Source organism: Pararge aegeria, chromosome 8, assembly GCF_905163445.1.
Source record: "Pararge aegeria chromosome 8, ilParAegt1.1, whole genome shotgun sequence".
NCBI lineage: Eukaryota > Metazoa > Arthropoda > Insecta > Lepidoptera > Nymphalidae > Pararge > Pararge aegeria.
In genome coordinates this window covers 1516881-1533664 of record NC_053187.1, presented here as the reverse complement: position 1 = coordinate 1533664, position 16784 = coordinate 1516881, and the positions used below count along the sequence as shown (strand labels likewise).

General features: G+C 35.1%; 1 protein-coding gene across 1 annotated transcript in view; it reads right to left on the bottom strand.

Annotated features, from left to right (window-relative positions):
• Positions 1 to 15737, bottom strand: part of LOC120625816 (netrin receptor unc-5-like) — a 30384-nt gene extending 14647 nt beyond the window's left edge. The window contains exons 1-2 of the mRNA XM_039893038.1: positions 15560 to 15737; positions 12535 to 12987 (exon numbers count right to left, since the gene is read on the bottom strand). Coding sequence (XP_039748972.1) covers positions 12535 to 12987; positions 15560 to 15629 — 523 coding nt within the window. The 5' untranslated portion in view covers positions 15630 to 15737. The remainder of the gene's footprint in view (positions 1 to 12534; positions 12988 to 15559) is intronic.
• Positions 15738 to 16784: the final 1047 nt, after the last annotated feature.

Here is a 16784-nt window from a genome sequence, read left to right as displayed (position 1 = left end):
AAGACAGGCAAATAAATGGTTTGACGATTTAAGAGATTGGACTAGATATAATCATATATCATCGTTCTATTTTCACCGGCTAACATATGTTACAGTAATTTGATAAAGTGGGTAAATTATTAAACTTTAGATGACTGTAATTTGATTTATGCCAGATAATTTAGTAGCGTTTTAACAAATATTTCTTTTTTAATTAATATGTAGTTTCCAAGAAGTAGTAAAATTATATAAGATTCATGGCCATTGTTCATCCCCCCCTTGCCCCCCAGATGCCGTCGAACCCTGGGGCTCTTCTCATGACGAGCTCTCCCCACTTCCCCGTTGACGCCATAGCAGTCCCACAGGTGGTTTTCGGTATATCTCAATCCGAAAAATACACTTTAGTCCTGTATGGACTCTGCACTGAACGATGCAACATAAATCCCGGATCACAGTATTAAAAAATAAAAAAAAAACAAAAAGTTCCGTAAATAATCCCAACGATTCCACATACATTCAAGATGTGTCAATTTAAATCGTCGTAATTTTTAACGAGTGTTTTCCACCCCGTCTTACGCCCGCGGCGCGGAACCATTAAGTGCAGGAAACATTATATCCGCTCGTTAATTCGAGCACTGCTTGTTACTCTTTTGGGGTGCTCGGGCTTAGCGACTTGGCGCTAATAGATTCTCGAATTAACGCTAAAATATAAATTAGCGAAGGTTTTTTACGGTGCTACTATCAGATTAATCTCTGTCTAGCTTTCTATCTATGGAATTTTAGAAATAGTTTGCTGCAGAACTATTGGTAGTTTCAGTGGCGTGCACTTTATATAAGCACAAAAGCGCTGCCTACCCTAACATTTCCATACTGGAGGAGGATTTTCTACCATTTTAATGCTTTATGTCTACCCTACCCCAAATTCCTTTGCACGCCACTGGGCAGGTATCGTTTGACAAGTAGATACATGTAGGTTATCAGCATCACATCAACCCAAAATCGGCCCACTATAGAGCTTGGGTCTCCTCCTACAATAAGAAGGGGTTAAGGTCGTTGTCCACAACGCTGGTGATTCACACCTATGAGAATATTATGTAGAACTCTCAGGCATGCAGGTTTTCTCACGATGTTTTCCTTCACCGTTGAAGCAAGTGATATTTTAATTAATTGAAACGCACATAAATTAGAAAAGTTATAGGTTTGAGCTGGGATTCGAAATCGGCCCCCCGAGAGTGAAGTCGAGCTCCTGCCCAATGCGCTATCACCGCTTCACCAGTATGTACCTACTCGTGTAATTTTGGGCGTGCGCAACTCTTTGATCATCATAAGCCACTAATCGTCGACTATTTTTATAGTTTAACAAATTAACCAAGCGATTCTGAGCATTTACATATACGGAACTAGCTAGCCCGCTTCAATCTTAAACTGCATTATCATTTATGACAAGGTGAGATTGCCATACTAAACAAAACAAACAAAAATCTTTTTACGGCACGACCTAAAACTTTTTCGATGACTTATTCAGTCAAGTCAGAGTCAATATGGTATTTGACGGTATTTAATTTGGCACTAGATATATGGGAGACTGAAAGACAAAACCGCACAGTCTTCATTATTACGGCCGACTGGCGCAGTGAGTCCAAGGCCGTGGGTTCGATTCCCACAACTGGAAAATGTTTGTGTGATGAGCATAAGTGTTTTCAGAGTCTGGGTGTTTATCTGTATATTATAGGTATTTATGTATACTATTCATAAAAATATTCATCAGTCATCTTAGTACCCATAAGCTACGCTTACTTTGGGGCTAGATGGCGATGTGTGTATTGTCTTAGTATATTTATTTATTTATTATGGTAACAACTACACATTGATTAAAATATTATATTTAGGATACTTATTATATAAACGAGCTTCGAATGCAAGGCTGCATAACAGTTATTACAGGTTTCTTTATGGACTCTTTGGTATGAAACCGCGACCGTTGGTAGTATAGCTGCTATATCATGTCTAGACTTCAAAAAACTCGCTCTACCGGTCCCGCTCGCCAAGCAGTACACTCACATGCAGGAGTGTTAGTATGTTTATTTACTATTTTATTTTGACGACCTCCTTGGCGCAGCGGTGAGCGCTGTGGATTCAAGTGGGAGTTCTCGAGTTCAATCACGACAGGGGAAATTTGGGAATTTATAATTTCTGAATCTAGTCTGGCTTCAGCCGTAGCTAATTACCACCCTACCGACAAAGATGTGCCGCTAAGGGATTTAGGGATATGGGTTTAATATAACTGTCATACCACTAACGGGTTAGCCCGTTAGCAACTTAGACAGCATTATCACTTACCAGCAGGTGAGATTGCAGTCAAGGGCTCACTTGTTGTAGAATTAAAAAAAAAAAAAACTAACTCTTGCCAAGCACACAGGAACTATTTGCTACCTTGGGTAGTTTTCTATGATCATCATTATTCACACAGTCAGACCACTCCAGGATTGGACGGTTTAAGGGAATTTTCCATCACGCTGGCCAAATGCTGATTAGTATCAGGCGTGCAGCCTTTGAAAACATTATGGAAAACATTGCATGCATGCAAGTTTCCTCGCCATGTTTTACTTTACAGTTAAGTGATATTTTTATTTACTTTAATTAAATTAAGTTCACTCTATCCGGCTTCAAAATTTCGCTAAGATCGGTTCAAAGATCGCTTCAAAAGTTTTTGTTCCATAATTTGAAAAAAACGTTCCTTGTGTAAAATCTCACGGAAACAAGCTATGTATAATTTGCTAATTTTTTCAGATTAGTGCATTAGTTGAGCCGAGCATAGATAAGAAAGAAAGAAATAAACAAAACAATAAACAGACAGACTTTCGCATTATTCATGATATAAATTACAAAGATTTACAATAAATCACCGAAATTTGATATTATAAATGCCCGAATTATACAGAATAGGTTGCTGTATGTATATTATTAAACACATTCACAGATCCTCAAAAATAAACTCTACATACTTGTCGTTCAGTATTTTGTAACACGTTAAACAGCCTAAAAAAAGAATCTCTAAGTGAAATTATTTTTGTTAAAAAAACACATCAAAGTCCTATTTTTTAAACAAAGTACAAAAAGAAAGCGGTTCTCAATTATTCAAAAAAATCGATACCAAATCGAAACTTTCTTGGTCATATCAAAACTTTTAACAAACATTTGTGTTCATAACTGTACTGTCATGTGAAGCATATTTTCAATACAGCGATCGTAATATAAAGGTTCGGTATCAACGGCTCAACCAGTATCCAGTTTTTATCCGGATTAAGGTAACACAATGCTTCGAGTGGTTACATCGAAACCCTAATCTTTACTACGGGTAGGTAACTGAATACTTCTTGACTACTTATTGAAATATAAACCGTATGCTCAACAGAATACAGTTAAAAATAGAAGTACTTTTTTAAAGTTTATAACAAGAGCTGGTGGTTAGGTTTACTATGAATCTTACACATGTCCACAACTTTTATATTTAATTTGTATGGATTCCCCAGTATCAGTTTCATTTTCTAAAAGTAATAATTGATGAACCAAGCAAATAGCCCACCTGATGGTAAGTGGAAAACCAACATAAACCGACAAAGATTTAGCTAGCGTACCGGTACGATGTCGCGTAAAAACCGATTAGTGATATGGGTTAAATTTTACTGACATAATCTCTAACAGTTAGCACGTTACTATTTTAGACTGCATCTTCACTTACCACCAGGTTAGATTGCAGTCAATGGCTCACTTGTAAAGTAGGAAATAAAAAAGAGGCAGAAATAGGCTTGGCGGTAATAACTACTTCCTCGGACGAGCTCCGTCAATAAATCTCCATTACTAGATTCTAGAAAGTACTGTATTCTAATGTTATATCCAATCAAAACGAAGTAACTCGGTATCTTCTAGGTGCCGTCCCAGTCTAAGGACGGCACTTTATCACTTATAACCAGGTGGGATTGCAGTCAAGAATTAGTCTCCAGGCCGCAATTCCGGCCGATTTATACTTAATTTTTCCTCCAAGTGTAGATAAAAAACACTTGTGAACTCACATACGTAGATGTATTTAAAAAAAATTACGTTCCGTTTAGTTACATAATTGCAAAATATAATTATTCATAGCATATAAAGTATATAAAAACTCAATGAACACATAAATTTCTGAATCCATTTAATCAATATATATTTCCCAAATGCATGTAATTTTTTATGATGGATTTTTGCTACAAGCTCTTGGGCTATGAATAATAAAAACGAACGGTAGCATATTCAAAATTTTACATCTGCCCTCTAACAATCGAACGTAATGTTAGAAGGTAGATAAGAATCGTTTTGTTACTTAGGCGGTTTTGTCAGAAGGGCGTGTGAAAAGATTTTAAAAGCTTCAGTTTTTTCTTTAGGGAAGATAAGTGGTAACAAATAGTTGTAAAATTATGTATTTGGATGCTGAGAATTTAGCATTGGAGAATTACCCATTATATGGTTTTTCCCCTTTAATGACCTTATGTTTTCATCATCATATCAAGCCCTAACGCCCCAATACAGCGCACGGGTCTCCCTCCACAGGTTTAGGCTGTAGTCCACCAAGCTGGCCCAGTGCGGATTGGCGGACTTATGTATTACAGACTTTATTATATTAACCCCTGCTTCGCCCGAAAGTAATAACTATCCTTTATTATTATTTTGATAGCCAAATGGCGCAGTGGGCGTTGACCGTTTTTTTTTTCTGAGTCCAAAGCCGTGGGTTTGATTACCAAAACTGTAAAATGTTTGTGTGATGAATATTAATGTTTTTTAGTGTCTGGGTGTTTATCTTTATATTATAAGTATTTATGTGTATTATCTTACTAATATCACAAGCTATGCTTACTTTGGAGCTAGATGTGTGTATTGTACCATAAAACCCACGTTTGACTTTTAATAATATTACTTTTTTTTTTTTAATTTTAATATTCTTAGACTTTATTACCAAATTTCATCGCAATCACATTTTTTAATTGACTAGAATTTTTTAATTTAGGTACTACAACTTTATAAATTTTCCTATGATTTTTTTATTTTTTTAGAAAACTCCTATTATAGTAAGAAGGATTACGTAAACTGTAAAAAAGTTTGGCTGTGAATTATTGCTCTAACCAGGTTGGTTCTTAAATATTTTCAAATGACAATCTGAGATTGTAAATAACAGAAAGAACACCTGGCTAAGTTTGTTGTGGGCTTCGTAGACCAGGGCGCGTTTGGAACATTACTAGCTTTAATTTTAGGTTGTTATCACTATTCAGTAAAACGTAGACTAGGTACATCTGTATGTAATAAACGCATCATAAGTGCCATCTATTTGATTACTTCACCAAAGAAATATTTGACTTTGACTTTGACTTTGATAAAAAATAGCTGTTGTCTCCGGCATAGAAGAAGACTTTAATTAATTAATGCATGCTGCGTGGCAGAACAAGCCTAACTTACTTTCATGATCAACATCACTGTCAAACCATTATACATTATAAGGTCGGAAGGTACGGATCTCTTTCAGAATGAGAAGGTTTAAAGGCCGAATTATCCGAAGTGCGGATTGATGTACTTCACCCGCCTTTGAGAACATTATGGAAAACATAATTTCGTTCATCGCGGTTAAAGCAAGTGATATTTAATTGAAAATAATTTAGGAATGTTGGGGAAGCGTGCCGAGAGTCGAACACGATCCTCCCAAAAATAAGGACAGTGTCCCTACCACTAGGCTTTCACCTCAAATTATTTACAACTAGCTTATGCCCGCGACTTTGTCTGCGTTGACTAAAATTATTAAAAGTCAAAGGTGGGTTTATGCTTTCGCTTAGCAAATGCATTTATTTCAAGTAATAATAAAGTATTCGAAGATAAATAAATTAATATACTACGACAATACACACATCACCATCTAGCCCCAAAGTAAGCGTAGCTTGTGTTATGGGTACTAAGATAGCTGATGTATATTAACTTGATTAATAATATACATAATTACTTATAATATACAGATAAACACCCAGACTTATCTTAGTACTCATAGTATGTTTAGAATTGGGTCTAAAGCTTTGCTCGTTAACTATTTTAAATCCTAGCACGGGATCTGCTCGCGGCTTAGCTCGAAAATAACTTTAAATTTTCCCCTCGGGAACTACTTAAGGAATCGGGATACAAGGTAGCGTATGTTCTTTTGCATGTCAAATGCTACATGCATGCCAAATTTTATCCAAATCCGTTCAGCCGTTTTTGCATGATTGAGTAACAAACATCCACACATTCACATTTTTAATAATAGTAGGGAATGATGATAGGATAAACTTGGATAATATTTGAGAAAAAAAAACCACATAAATAGACCCCCACGTGGATCTATAAATAAGTACAATACTTATGTCACCAAGCTTGGTTCTCTACGCATACTGTTGGTAACGACTCTTTAATAAAACTTACTCGTAATTATAGAAATATCGGCACCCTGTCGTTCGGATATGACCCAGTTTTAACAACAAATATGGTTTTAATGTAAGTAATTTTATTTTAATGTAATTTTCTCCATAGTATTAAATATGTATTATTATATTTTATATATATGAACTGTTTTTGTTATTATTGATTTGTAGGTATATTTTTAGAGCTTTGCGCATCGCTATAAGGATTCCAATGTGAGTCGATTCCTCATAATGGTTGACTGGAAGAAATCACTATAAGGCCGCCTTTGTTACAAAAATTTAAACTACTTGTTCCCTTTGTTATTTTTTATTGATTACTGTATTGTTCTTGTGTGCAATGCAGTATTTTTGATTGATTGATTTCTGCATAGAAGTAGTTGGAAAATATTAAAACAATCGAATATTCCATTGATGGTCAATAATAGTCAGATATTGATTTTCGTACAACGACTCTTCTAAGCTATCTAAAATGTATTTAATATTTTTTTTACAATTTAAAATTTTTGAGGCCTGAAAATTCCTGAAATTTCCATACCTTGCGCATTTCCCTGATTATATAATAGCACAGTTATTAAACTAAATAATCGGGATATAATACCTGCGCCTAATTAAATTATGTTACACGTTGTTTTAAGGTGACACACTTAACAAGACAGTGTACGTTTAGAAGCTTATAAAATATTAATTTATTATCTTATGAATATATGCTATCACTTGGCCACCTCACCCCCACCTTACCACCTTAGTTCCTGTTAATATGCACAAATAAACTAACCATATTGAATACAATAGTAAAACACTATACTTGGATACATTATAAGTATTAATAAAGTCATGTCTTGTGTTTCCGGACCACCGACCATGCGTGCCACCGGTCCTTTGACTCTGACATTTATAATTTTAACAGGCCATAGGCGCCGCGGCGCCTTGTCTTACCTATTTTCTATATTATAAAGATCAACACAATCCATGTTATATACACCACGGAAAGTGTAAATATAAAACTCAAAAGGACTTCCCTGGGTTCACCCTGTTTTTATGTAACTTTAGTTATTTTGAAATGATATAACTGAAAGTATTTTAATAAAAATAAAATATTTCAGGTCCTGTATACAAAATAGTATCAAAATTGAGAGATTAAAGTAAAAATAAATCAAAACACTCAATTAAATAAAAAATTATAATAAGTGTCCATTCAAATTAAAAATAAACACTTAAAACTACTATAAAAATTAAAGTATTATAAGTATTTTGGAAAAAATAGCGGTGATAGCCTAGTGGCTTTGACTTCACTTTCGGGGCGGCCAGTTCCAATCCCAGCACGCACCTCTAAGTTTTCTGAGTTATGTGCGTTTTAAGCAATTAAAATATCACTTGCTTCAACGGTGGAGGAAACCTGCATAACGAGATACTCGGAGCTATCTCCTTTCCAACTTTGTTACCCTGAACTCTCTCACAAGCAGTGGCGTGCATAGAGGGTATGCAAAGGGTATGCAGATGATATAAAATGGAGTAAATCTCCAGTACGAGTATAGAAAACTTAAGAATACGCATTGTAAGAGTAATAAAAAGCCTACCCTTAAGTATTTATTCTTCGTACAGGAGATTTTATATCATCTGCATGCCCTGTGCATGGGTCCTCAATGCACGCCACTGCTCACAAGAGGCATAGATCAAATTCCTATCAAAATTAAATTCGTCTAGTAAACAGCGTACAGAACATATTTTAATCAAAAAAAATATGATTGCAAACAAGTATTTGGTACAATATCTCTGCTGTATCTTAATACCAATGATATCAAAAAAAATTGCCTGCCTATATAGTGGACCATTTATCTAATTAAAAACCGCAATAACAAATAATATGAAATAATCTGGTCATGCTCGGAAATAAATATGGACAAAATATTGGGATCAAGGAAATATTGGAAGATTGCCACATTAGTTGAACTTCCGGATTTGGATAGAATTTTCTAAAATGTTATTTAACTGATCATGAAATTAACCACTTACTTTATGATTTATTAAACATCCAACATTTTGTGGGAAAGGCATGGCAATAAATAAAAAAAACCCTGCAGATGGCTCCAAAGGATCGTTATGGGTAAATGAAGCGTGACTAACTGAATATTTTAATGCTAACGACTTTGGGCAAGTTAACAAACCGAAATATCGAAGCAAAAAATATCTAATTATAAAATAGACTACCTGCTGCGTCTAATTGAGTTTCGGAATGAATTTGAAAAGATTTTAGATAATTATTTATTTTGAAAGCACAATTTTAATTCGTTGATTTTTTATCTCAATCTGCTTCTATTTGTTTTATATTTTCCTTCTGCATGCAATTCACTCTATAGCTTTTTTACTATGATAACTTTAATTTTGACGGCCGTTTGGCGCAGTGGGCATCGACCATGCTTTCTGAGTCAAGGCTGTTGTTCGATTCCCACAACTGGAAAAAAATTGTGTGATGAACATGAATGTTTTTCAGAGTTGGGTGTTTGTCTGTATATTATAAGTATTAATGTATATTATTCATCAGTCCAGTACACCCATAACATAAGCTACGCTTACTTTGGGGCTAATGGCGATGTATGTTTTGCCGTAGTTTATTTATTTTTATTATCTTACTGCCTTCAGTTAAAAATAATATAATATTGTACAAAGTAAATAAAATTAATGTTTTTGTCAAACCAATAATAATGTCAAAGTAAAATATTCCTGGCGATAACTAAATTTGTCAACTTAAAACTAAAGCTACGAGGGTTCCAAACGCGCCCTGGTCTAAGAAGAAGCCCACAACAAACTTAGCCGTTTGTTTTTTTTGTTATAATAATGATATTATCATTTAAATTAAAACTAGTCAGCAAGAAAGGATACTGCAATTTTTTCATCTTATTCATTATGTTTGCTTTATCTTCAATCATATATATGTTATGTTTGGTATATCATCATCATCAATTCATTAACGGGCCACTACAGGACACGGATCTGCTCTCAGAATGAGAAGGGTTTAGGCCATATTCCTGGCTGGCCAAGTGTGGGTTGGTACATTCCACATTCCAACCTTGGAGGTTTCCTCACGACGTTTTCCTTCACCGTTGAACCAAGTAATATTTAATTGCTTAAATTACGGAAGCGGTGATAGCCCAGTGGCGATCACTTCCGGGGGGCAGAGTTCGAATCCCAGCACGCACCTCCAACTTTTATAAGTTATGTGCGTTTTAATTATTTAAAATATAATTTGCTTCAACGGTGAGAGAAAACATCGTGTCGAAACCTGCATGCCTGAGAGTTCTAATATTCTCAAAAGTGTGTGGAGTCCACCAATCCGCATAGGGCCAGCGTGGTGGACTAAAGCCTTAACCCCTTCTCATTGTTGGAGGAGAACCGTGCCCTGTAGTGGACCGGTAATGGGTTGATATGATGATGAATGTCCTCAAATAATACTAGTTAAGTACTCGAACTGGCAGTTAAATTAAATAAATATACTACGACAATACACACACCGCCATCTAGTCCCAAAGTAAGCGTAGCTTGTGTTATGGGTACTAAGATAACTGATAAACATTTTTATGAATAATATACGTACATAAATACTTATACTATACATATAAACACCCAGACACTGAACAACATTCATGTTCTTCACACAAACATTTTCCAATTGTGGGAATCGAACCCACGGCCTTGGACTCAGAAAGCAGTGTCGCTGCCAACTGCGCCAATCGGCCGCAATATTCAATCCATATTTAAACTAAAATTAAATAAATTTTAAATCCCGCAGCTTATTTACGTAAATACTGAATAATCAATCAAAGAGAAAATGAAATCATTTTAGTAATATTTCAATTATAAAATAATATCATGAAACCGATACAGTCAGGTGATGCTACAGTATTTAAATGCACCAATGAGCACACTATTACGAATTTAATTATTTCTGCATTTCAATTTGATTAAGGTGTCAAAATTAACTGATTGGAAATTAATGGGGCCCTATATCTTGTTATAATATTAATAAGTAACATTTGAAATTGTGTATTTATTACTCTTTTTATGTGCAATGATTTTGCTAAAAATACTTATATGAAAACAATTGCATTGCATTGCTATGTCCGAACAGAAGATATAGTAACTTACCTAATCATTTTCTTATAAATTATGCACATGAACGCAAACAATATTATATTCTGACAATATTATATGACGGCCGAGTGGCGCAGTGGGCAGCGACCCTACTTTCTGAGTCCAAGGTCGTGGGTTCGATTCCAACAACTAGAAAATGTTTGTGTGATGAATATGAATGTTTTTCAGTGTCTGGGTGTTTATCTGTATATTATAACTATTTATGTGTATATTCATAAAAAAAATATTCATCAGCTATCTTAGTGCCCATAACACAAGCTACGCTTACTTTGGGGCTAGATGGCGATGTGTGTATTGTCGTAGTATATTTATTTATTTATTCTTAGTCTTCGCTTTTTTTAAACTGAGCGTTATCAGTATAACGTTTGTTTTTTAGAATTTTATGATCCCTTTATCTGAATTGCTTATATTCAGGTTCGAATTTCCACACACAGTTACGATATTACCCGGGATCTAGTCCCATATTCACCAGCTTAGTGGTACTGAGGCTTAAAGTTAAGACGCCCCAGAAATAACGCAACCTTTTTTCAGTCATTAAATAATCGTGTTTCCTACGCTCATAACCATACTTAATTTTTTTTTATTCCACTACAAGTTGGCCCTTACCGCAATCTATCCTGGTGGTAAGTGATGATGCAGTCTAAGATGGTAGCGGGCTAACCTGTTAGGGAGTTGGGCAGTTAATATTAAACCCATACTCCTAATCGGTTTCTACGCGACATCGTACCGGAACGCTAAATCACTAAGTAGCACGTCTTTCCGGTAGGGTGATAAATAGCCGCGGCCGAAGCCTCTTAAATTCCTGCTGGAACTCCTAAATTGCTTCACCGTTGCGGCAAGAAGTTCGTCAAAACTCGACATCATAGAACCTGTTTAGTTTATCAAATAATCTGATTCCAAACTTAATAACTATAAATTAAAGGTAAAAAAACCCCCAGATACAAAATAAATAAATCGAATTCGCTATTTTGCCATCTTAGACTTGAAATTTTGTATATAAAATATAAATATATTATATTTGTAATTTGTGTATATAATTATGTATATACACAAATTACAAATATCTTGTTATACTAGCGAAGACTTTTCATTTGATACCTATGTTATGGAAGTCGTGAAAATGTTTATATAACGCCATTTTGTGGCGGCCATCTTGGACCGATTTTCATTAAACATAGCTAAGAAGAAACCCGACTAATTCACCTCTCAAACAATAGAAACAAAATCATAAGCAGTTCATTCATTTGAAAGCTACGATGCCACAGACAGACACGTCCAAATCATAACACCCCGTCGTATTTGCGTTGGGAACTTGGGAGTTAGTAAAAAGAGTTTTATATACTTTATAAATTTAAAATGCATATAAAAATTTTTCGGATCAGCCAAGATTAGAACCTGCGATTCTCTGGCAATCGCGGTCTCAGCGCTTTAACCTATTAAGCTACGGCTCTCCTACCGTCGATGCCTTATAGATGCACTTATAGCGACTGTAGCGCCATCTAGTAGGAAACATTGCAGTTACGTTCAACTTTTTCAAAGGTCCATATTACAATGAGATGAAATTTTTTATCTGCATATTAAATTTATAAAATTGATAACTCCTCCAAGTGTAGGTAAAAGCACTAATTTTTTTTTTTTATATATAAACTAATATACTACGACAATACACACATCGCCATCTAGCCCCAAAGTAAGCAGAGCTTGTGTTATGGGTACTAAGATTACTGATGAATAATTATATGAATAATATACATAAATACTTATAATATATAGGATAAACACCCAGACACTGAAAAACATTCATGTTCATCACATAAACATTGTCCAGTTGTGGGAATCGAACCCACGGCCTTGGCTCGCAAGCAGGGTCGCTGCCCACTGCGCCAATCGGCCGTCTAGTACTAATGAAAATTATGAAATTATTTTTACTTACAAGCAAATTCAATGAAAACTCCTTGACTCCGTATCTTGCCCTTGCTGTTCCACGCATAGCAGTCACAACTGTATTTCCCACCGAAATATTCGTCTAACTCATGCCTTGTCACATTTAGTTCAGCTTCTACGACTCTCACCCCGTTTTGAGGGTCCACGTGATCAAACTGTATTGTTTTTTCAGTCCTAATGTCGTTACACTTGAAAAACACCTGTAAAGCGTTAGCAGCTCTGCATAGAAGAGTAGCTGGTTTAGTACGTAGAACATAGGAGTTCTTTGGCTCCATTAGGAATATTGGTAGTCCGTCTATAGTTTCATCGTTTTCTGGTAACGGTATGTAGTCCTCTTCCTCGGGTACATGTTTGAAGTCGGATAAGTATGGATCGAAGTTCAGGAGACCGTCTGGATGTATATACTCAGGTCTCGTTTCTTTTTCCGTAGTTCGCTCTGTACCTGCAATAAGAGAAATTATTTAGCAATCGTTTTCTTTTCGTTAGTGGCTAAATATAATAAATTCAAAAAATTCTAAATTCATTTATTCCAAGTTTACATGTATTGGATTGAAGCATTCGATATTCTGCGGAAATCAATTATATACTATGAAAATTAAGCTCAATTTGCTATACTCCGTGATAAGCAGAAGAAACTGGGTGTGATTTATAATTTCTTCAATCCTTATACTGCACACCAAACAGATCTTCGGCAATGTACCCTCTACGCACGTTTCGCTCCGAAACCGGAGCATCCTCAGGAAATGTTGACTTTACAATGAATAATTGTTGAGTGACAACAACAACAATTATTCATTGTAATATGTTATAAATTACACCATACGTGGAGTATAGCAAATTAAGCTAAATTTTCATAATATAGTTCCAGTTTATAAGCACTTTTGAAACGTCAAGTCAGTCTGTTTGTTTTGACTCTACTATCGGAAGTCAGATTCCACCGAGATAGTAAATCTAATCCCGAGATCTTCAAATGGTTGATTGAAAGTAGTGGTTCTATCCTCATCCCTGTAGATAAGGATAACACAACTTAATTCAATACGGAAGTAGTAGAGTTTGGAAAAGGTTAAAAAAAAAAAGCTACGACAATACACACATTTCCATCTAGCCCCAAAGTAAGCGTAGCTTGTGCTATGGGTACTAAGATGACTGATGAATATTTGGATAAATACTATACATAAATACCTACTTAGAATGAAGCATTCATGCTCATCACACAAACATTTTTTCAGCAGTGGGTATCGAACCCACGGCCTTAGACTCAGAAAGCAGGGTCGCTGCAAACTGCGCCAATCGGCCGTCAAAGGTTAGGTTGATCAATATCTTTGGGTTTTAGTTTATGCACCCTCTAAGATAGCACCGTAATATCAGTTTCTATATGTTACAATAACATCAACACCGTATATATAACACAAGACCATGGTATTTGGAGCTCTCTACAAAAGACCTATGTCCAGCAGTGGACGCCCATTGCTGTCCACGTCCATAAAGATGATCAGCGTATTAATGTCCCGCTATTGTACAGGCCCCTCTCACGGGAGATAGGTTTTCGTAGCATATACCACGCTGCTCAAATGCGGGCTGGTGGGCATTGATTGGCCATTATAACCTGAACCAACTGCTTAATTACGGTATGTGGATGGACACTGCTTGTAATTGTATCGTTTGATAATTTTATATATATTATTTTACTTTATTTTTCCGTATACTCCCTCTCCTTGTCAAGTTCACTTCGCTTCTTTTTAAACTTTTCCCGGCAAATCCGTGACGCCAATCAAGGCTATACCTGAAAATCAGCGCTGCAGTTGTCAAATACTGCAGCAGCATGCTGAGGTAGCAGCCTTTTCAGCTGAAGCACCTTTCGATAAGGCATTTAGTTTGTAAAATAGTGTATATTTAGTTTTAATGTAATTAGTAATTAGTTTTCATTAGTTTACTTATGTGTGGAAGCTGAATAAAGTTTATTATTATTATTATTATATTATTATAATAATTAGATTTTTTAACCGAAAAACCGTTCCCGGGAATCGAACTCGGGACAGCCATCCGTAGTTAGAAATCAATAACCATTAAACTAACGAAGCACATTAAATCAAAGGTAGAAGTAATTCAATTAAGAGCAATATGAGCTTGAAATATGAACCTTAAAAAAACGTGGTTAGTGAAAGAAGGAAGCGAATGTAATAAGTACGGAGAGCCAGTGGAGTGGCTAATCTGTTTGAAATCCTTACTAGCGGACATGGTTATCGTAGGTACCTCCAAAACCTACCTGTAGGTTCTACCTACCTAGGTATCCTATGTTAATAATCTTATTACTTTGAAACTGTAGCAAAGAACTGTGACAGCCTCTGCACTTTTTTGAGGAAGACCCCGGGTTTGATGCCTGAAAGGTTTAATTTGGAATCTTCTCTTGTCTGGTATGGCTTTGGCAGGGGCTGGATACCACCCTACCGAAAAACGAATATCGGTTAGCAATTTAGCGTTCCGGTACGATTTCGCGTCGAAACCAATTTAGGGGTAGTGAAAAAAAACTACGATAATATGTACTGAGAAATCTTCACCACTTCCTTCCACTTCCACTTTCCTATTTAAGACTTAAGAGTCAGGATAAGCTGGAAATATGCATACTAATATAAATCGTGAACCTAAAATCTTTTAAACTTCAATACACAATAAACATTGGTAGAACATTGCGAGAAAAAAGGTCATACTTAAATACGAATGCCCTTTTTTATTATAAACTCACTTAGGTATATAGAAAGCTATCGTAGCTTATTAGGTATAAAAGTAAGTAAAAACCTATCTCAGTAATAAGAATGTCAGGACAATGGGGACACAAAGCAATTTACAATTTTTTTTTATTAAAGATTCCTCGCAAAATGACATTCCTAGACGAAGAACGTACGAGCCTGAAGTACAGGTTTTCTAAACTTTAATCGTGATCCCTTACTGAACTTATGTTGAGAACAAGTTTAGACTTCATTTTGTGCAAAACGTAAATATAGCTTTTTATTTACCTCCATTTCTCACTTTTCCGACAACAACGCTAATCAAAAACACAATCCGCATCACATTTTCCACACACATCACTAAAATAAGCACGTATCACAAAACAAAACACAATTTTATTTTTATCATCTATGAAAAATTTCGTTGCGTATTTTCGATGTAAAATTTGAAGGGGCGAGACGCGCATCCCTGTCGACGGTTAGATTGGTACTGAATAGTTTATATGCTTATATGTCTATAGGCCCCATGTGTGATTTTCGATGGCGTGTGACGATACCATATTGAGTGTACATCTCTTCCCATACACTCGATATGGTGTGGTAATTAGAAGCTTTCTGGGTTTAATTAGCGGCTTACCGTTTTCCTTTGTAGGTACTATTTATTTATTGGTTTCTTGAAAACTGTCTAGAAGAATTATTCTACCATGGATGGAATTTTTTTAGTCAGTCCATTGAATCTACTAAGTTTTGCCCACTATATATTTTCCAAATTTCATCAATTACTAATCTTCTTAAAATATTATTAGTAAGTATCATCAAGACTATATAGTATATATCAGTAACTTTTCAGTTGTATGACAAGTTGAACATACTGTAATTATTTTTTATAGCTTTTTCTTTACAAATAAAAGTGTTTTCTTTTCACTTTATATCCTTTTAAATCATTTTTTAAATTAAAATAAATCGTATGTGAAAAATAAATTGGTAAATATAATATTTATTAATTACAATCGATGTATAAAATTATCCTTATAAATACTTACGTATTATTAAAAAAAATATCATAATTATACAAAACACTTATTTACTACTAACCCCATCTTTTGAAAGAAATAAAAAATATACAAAGCTTTTACACAAAGCTCACTTGAAATATTATTATGAGCGCTTTTGTATGCCATCCTTCGGGATAGCCGTAAACTCTCTCAGTCTGAGGTTTGCACCCTAATAGATACAGTAAAATATGAATAGAACACACCGATATAGAACCGTAGGCTTATTGAACAGTTGAGTATGAGGGTCACTTTGCTTAAGTTAATGCATAACTGATACTTTCATTAAAAAAGATGCCTCGCTCTTAAAAAATAAGTCCTAAAAAAGTCCCATGAATCATAAAAAAAAAATAAAAGGTGCAAAATATGAACTGAAATTCGCTACGAATAAGACAAGTAAGAAATAAAATACATTAAGAAAGATTTTAACAAAAACGTAAATACTCCTAGCGCTGTCTGTT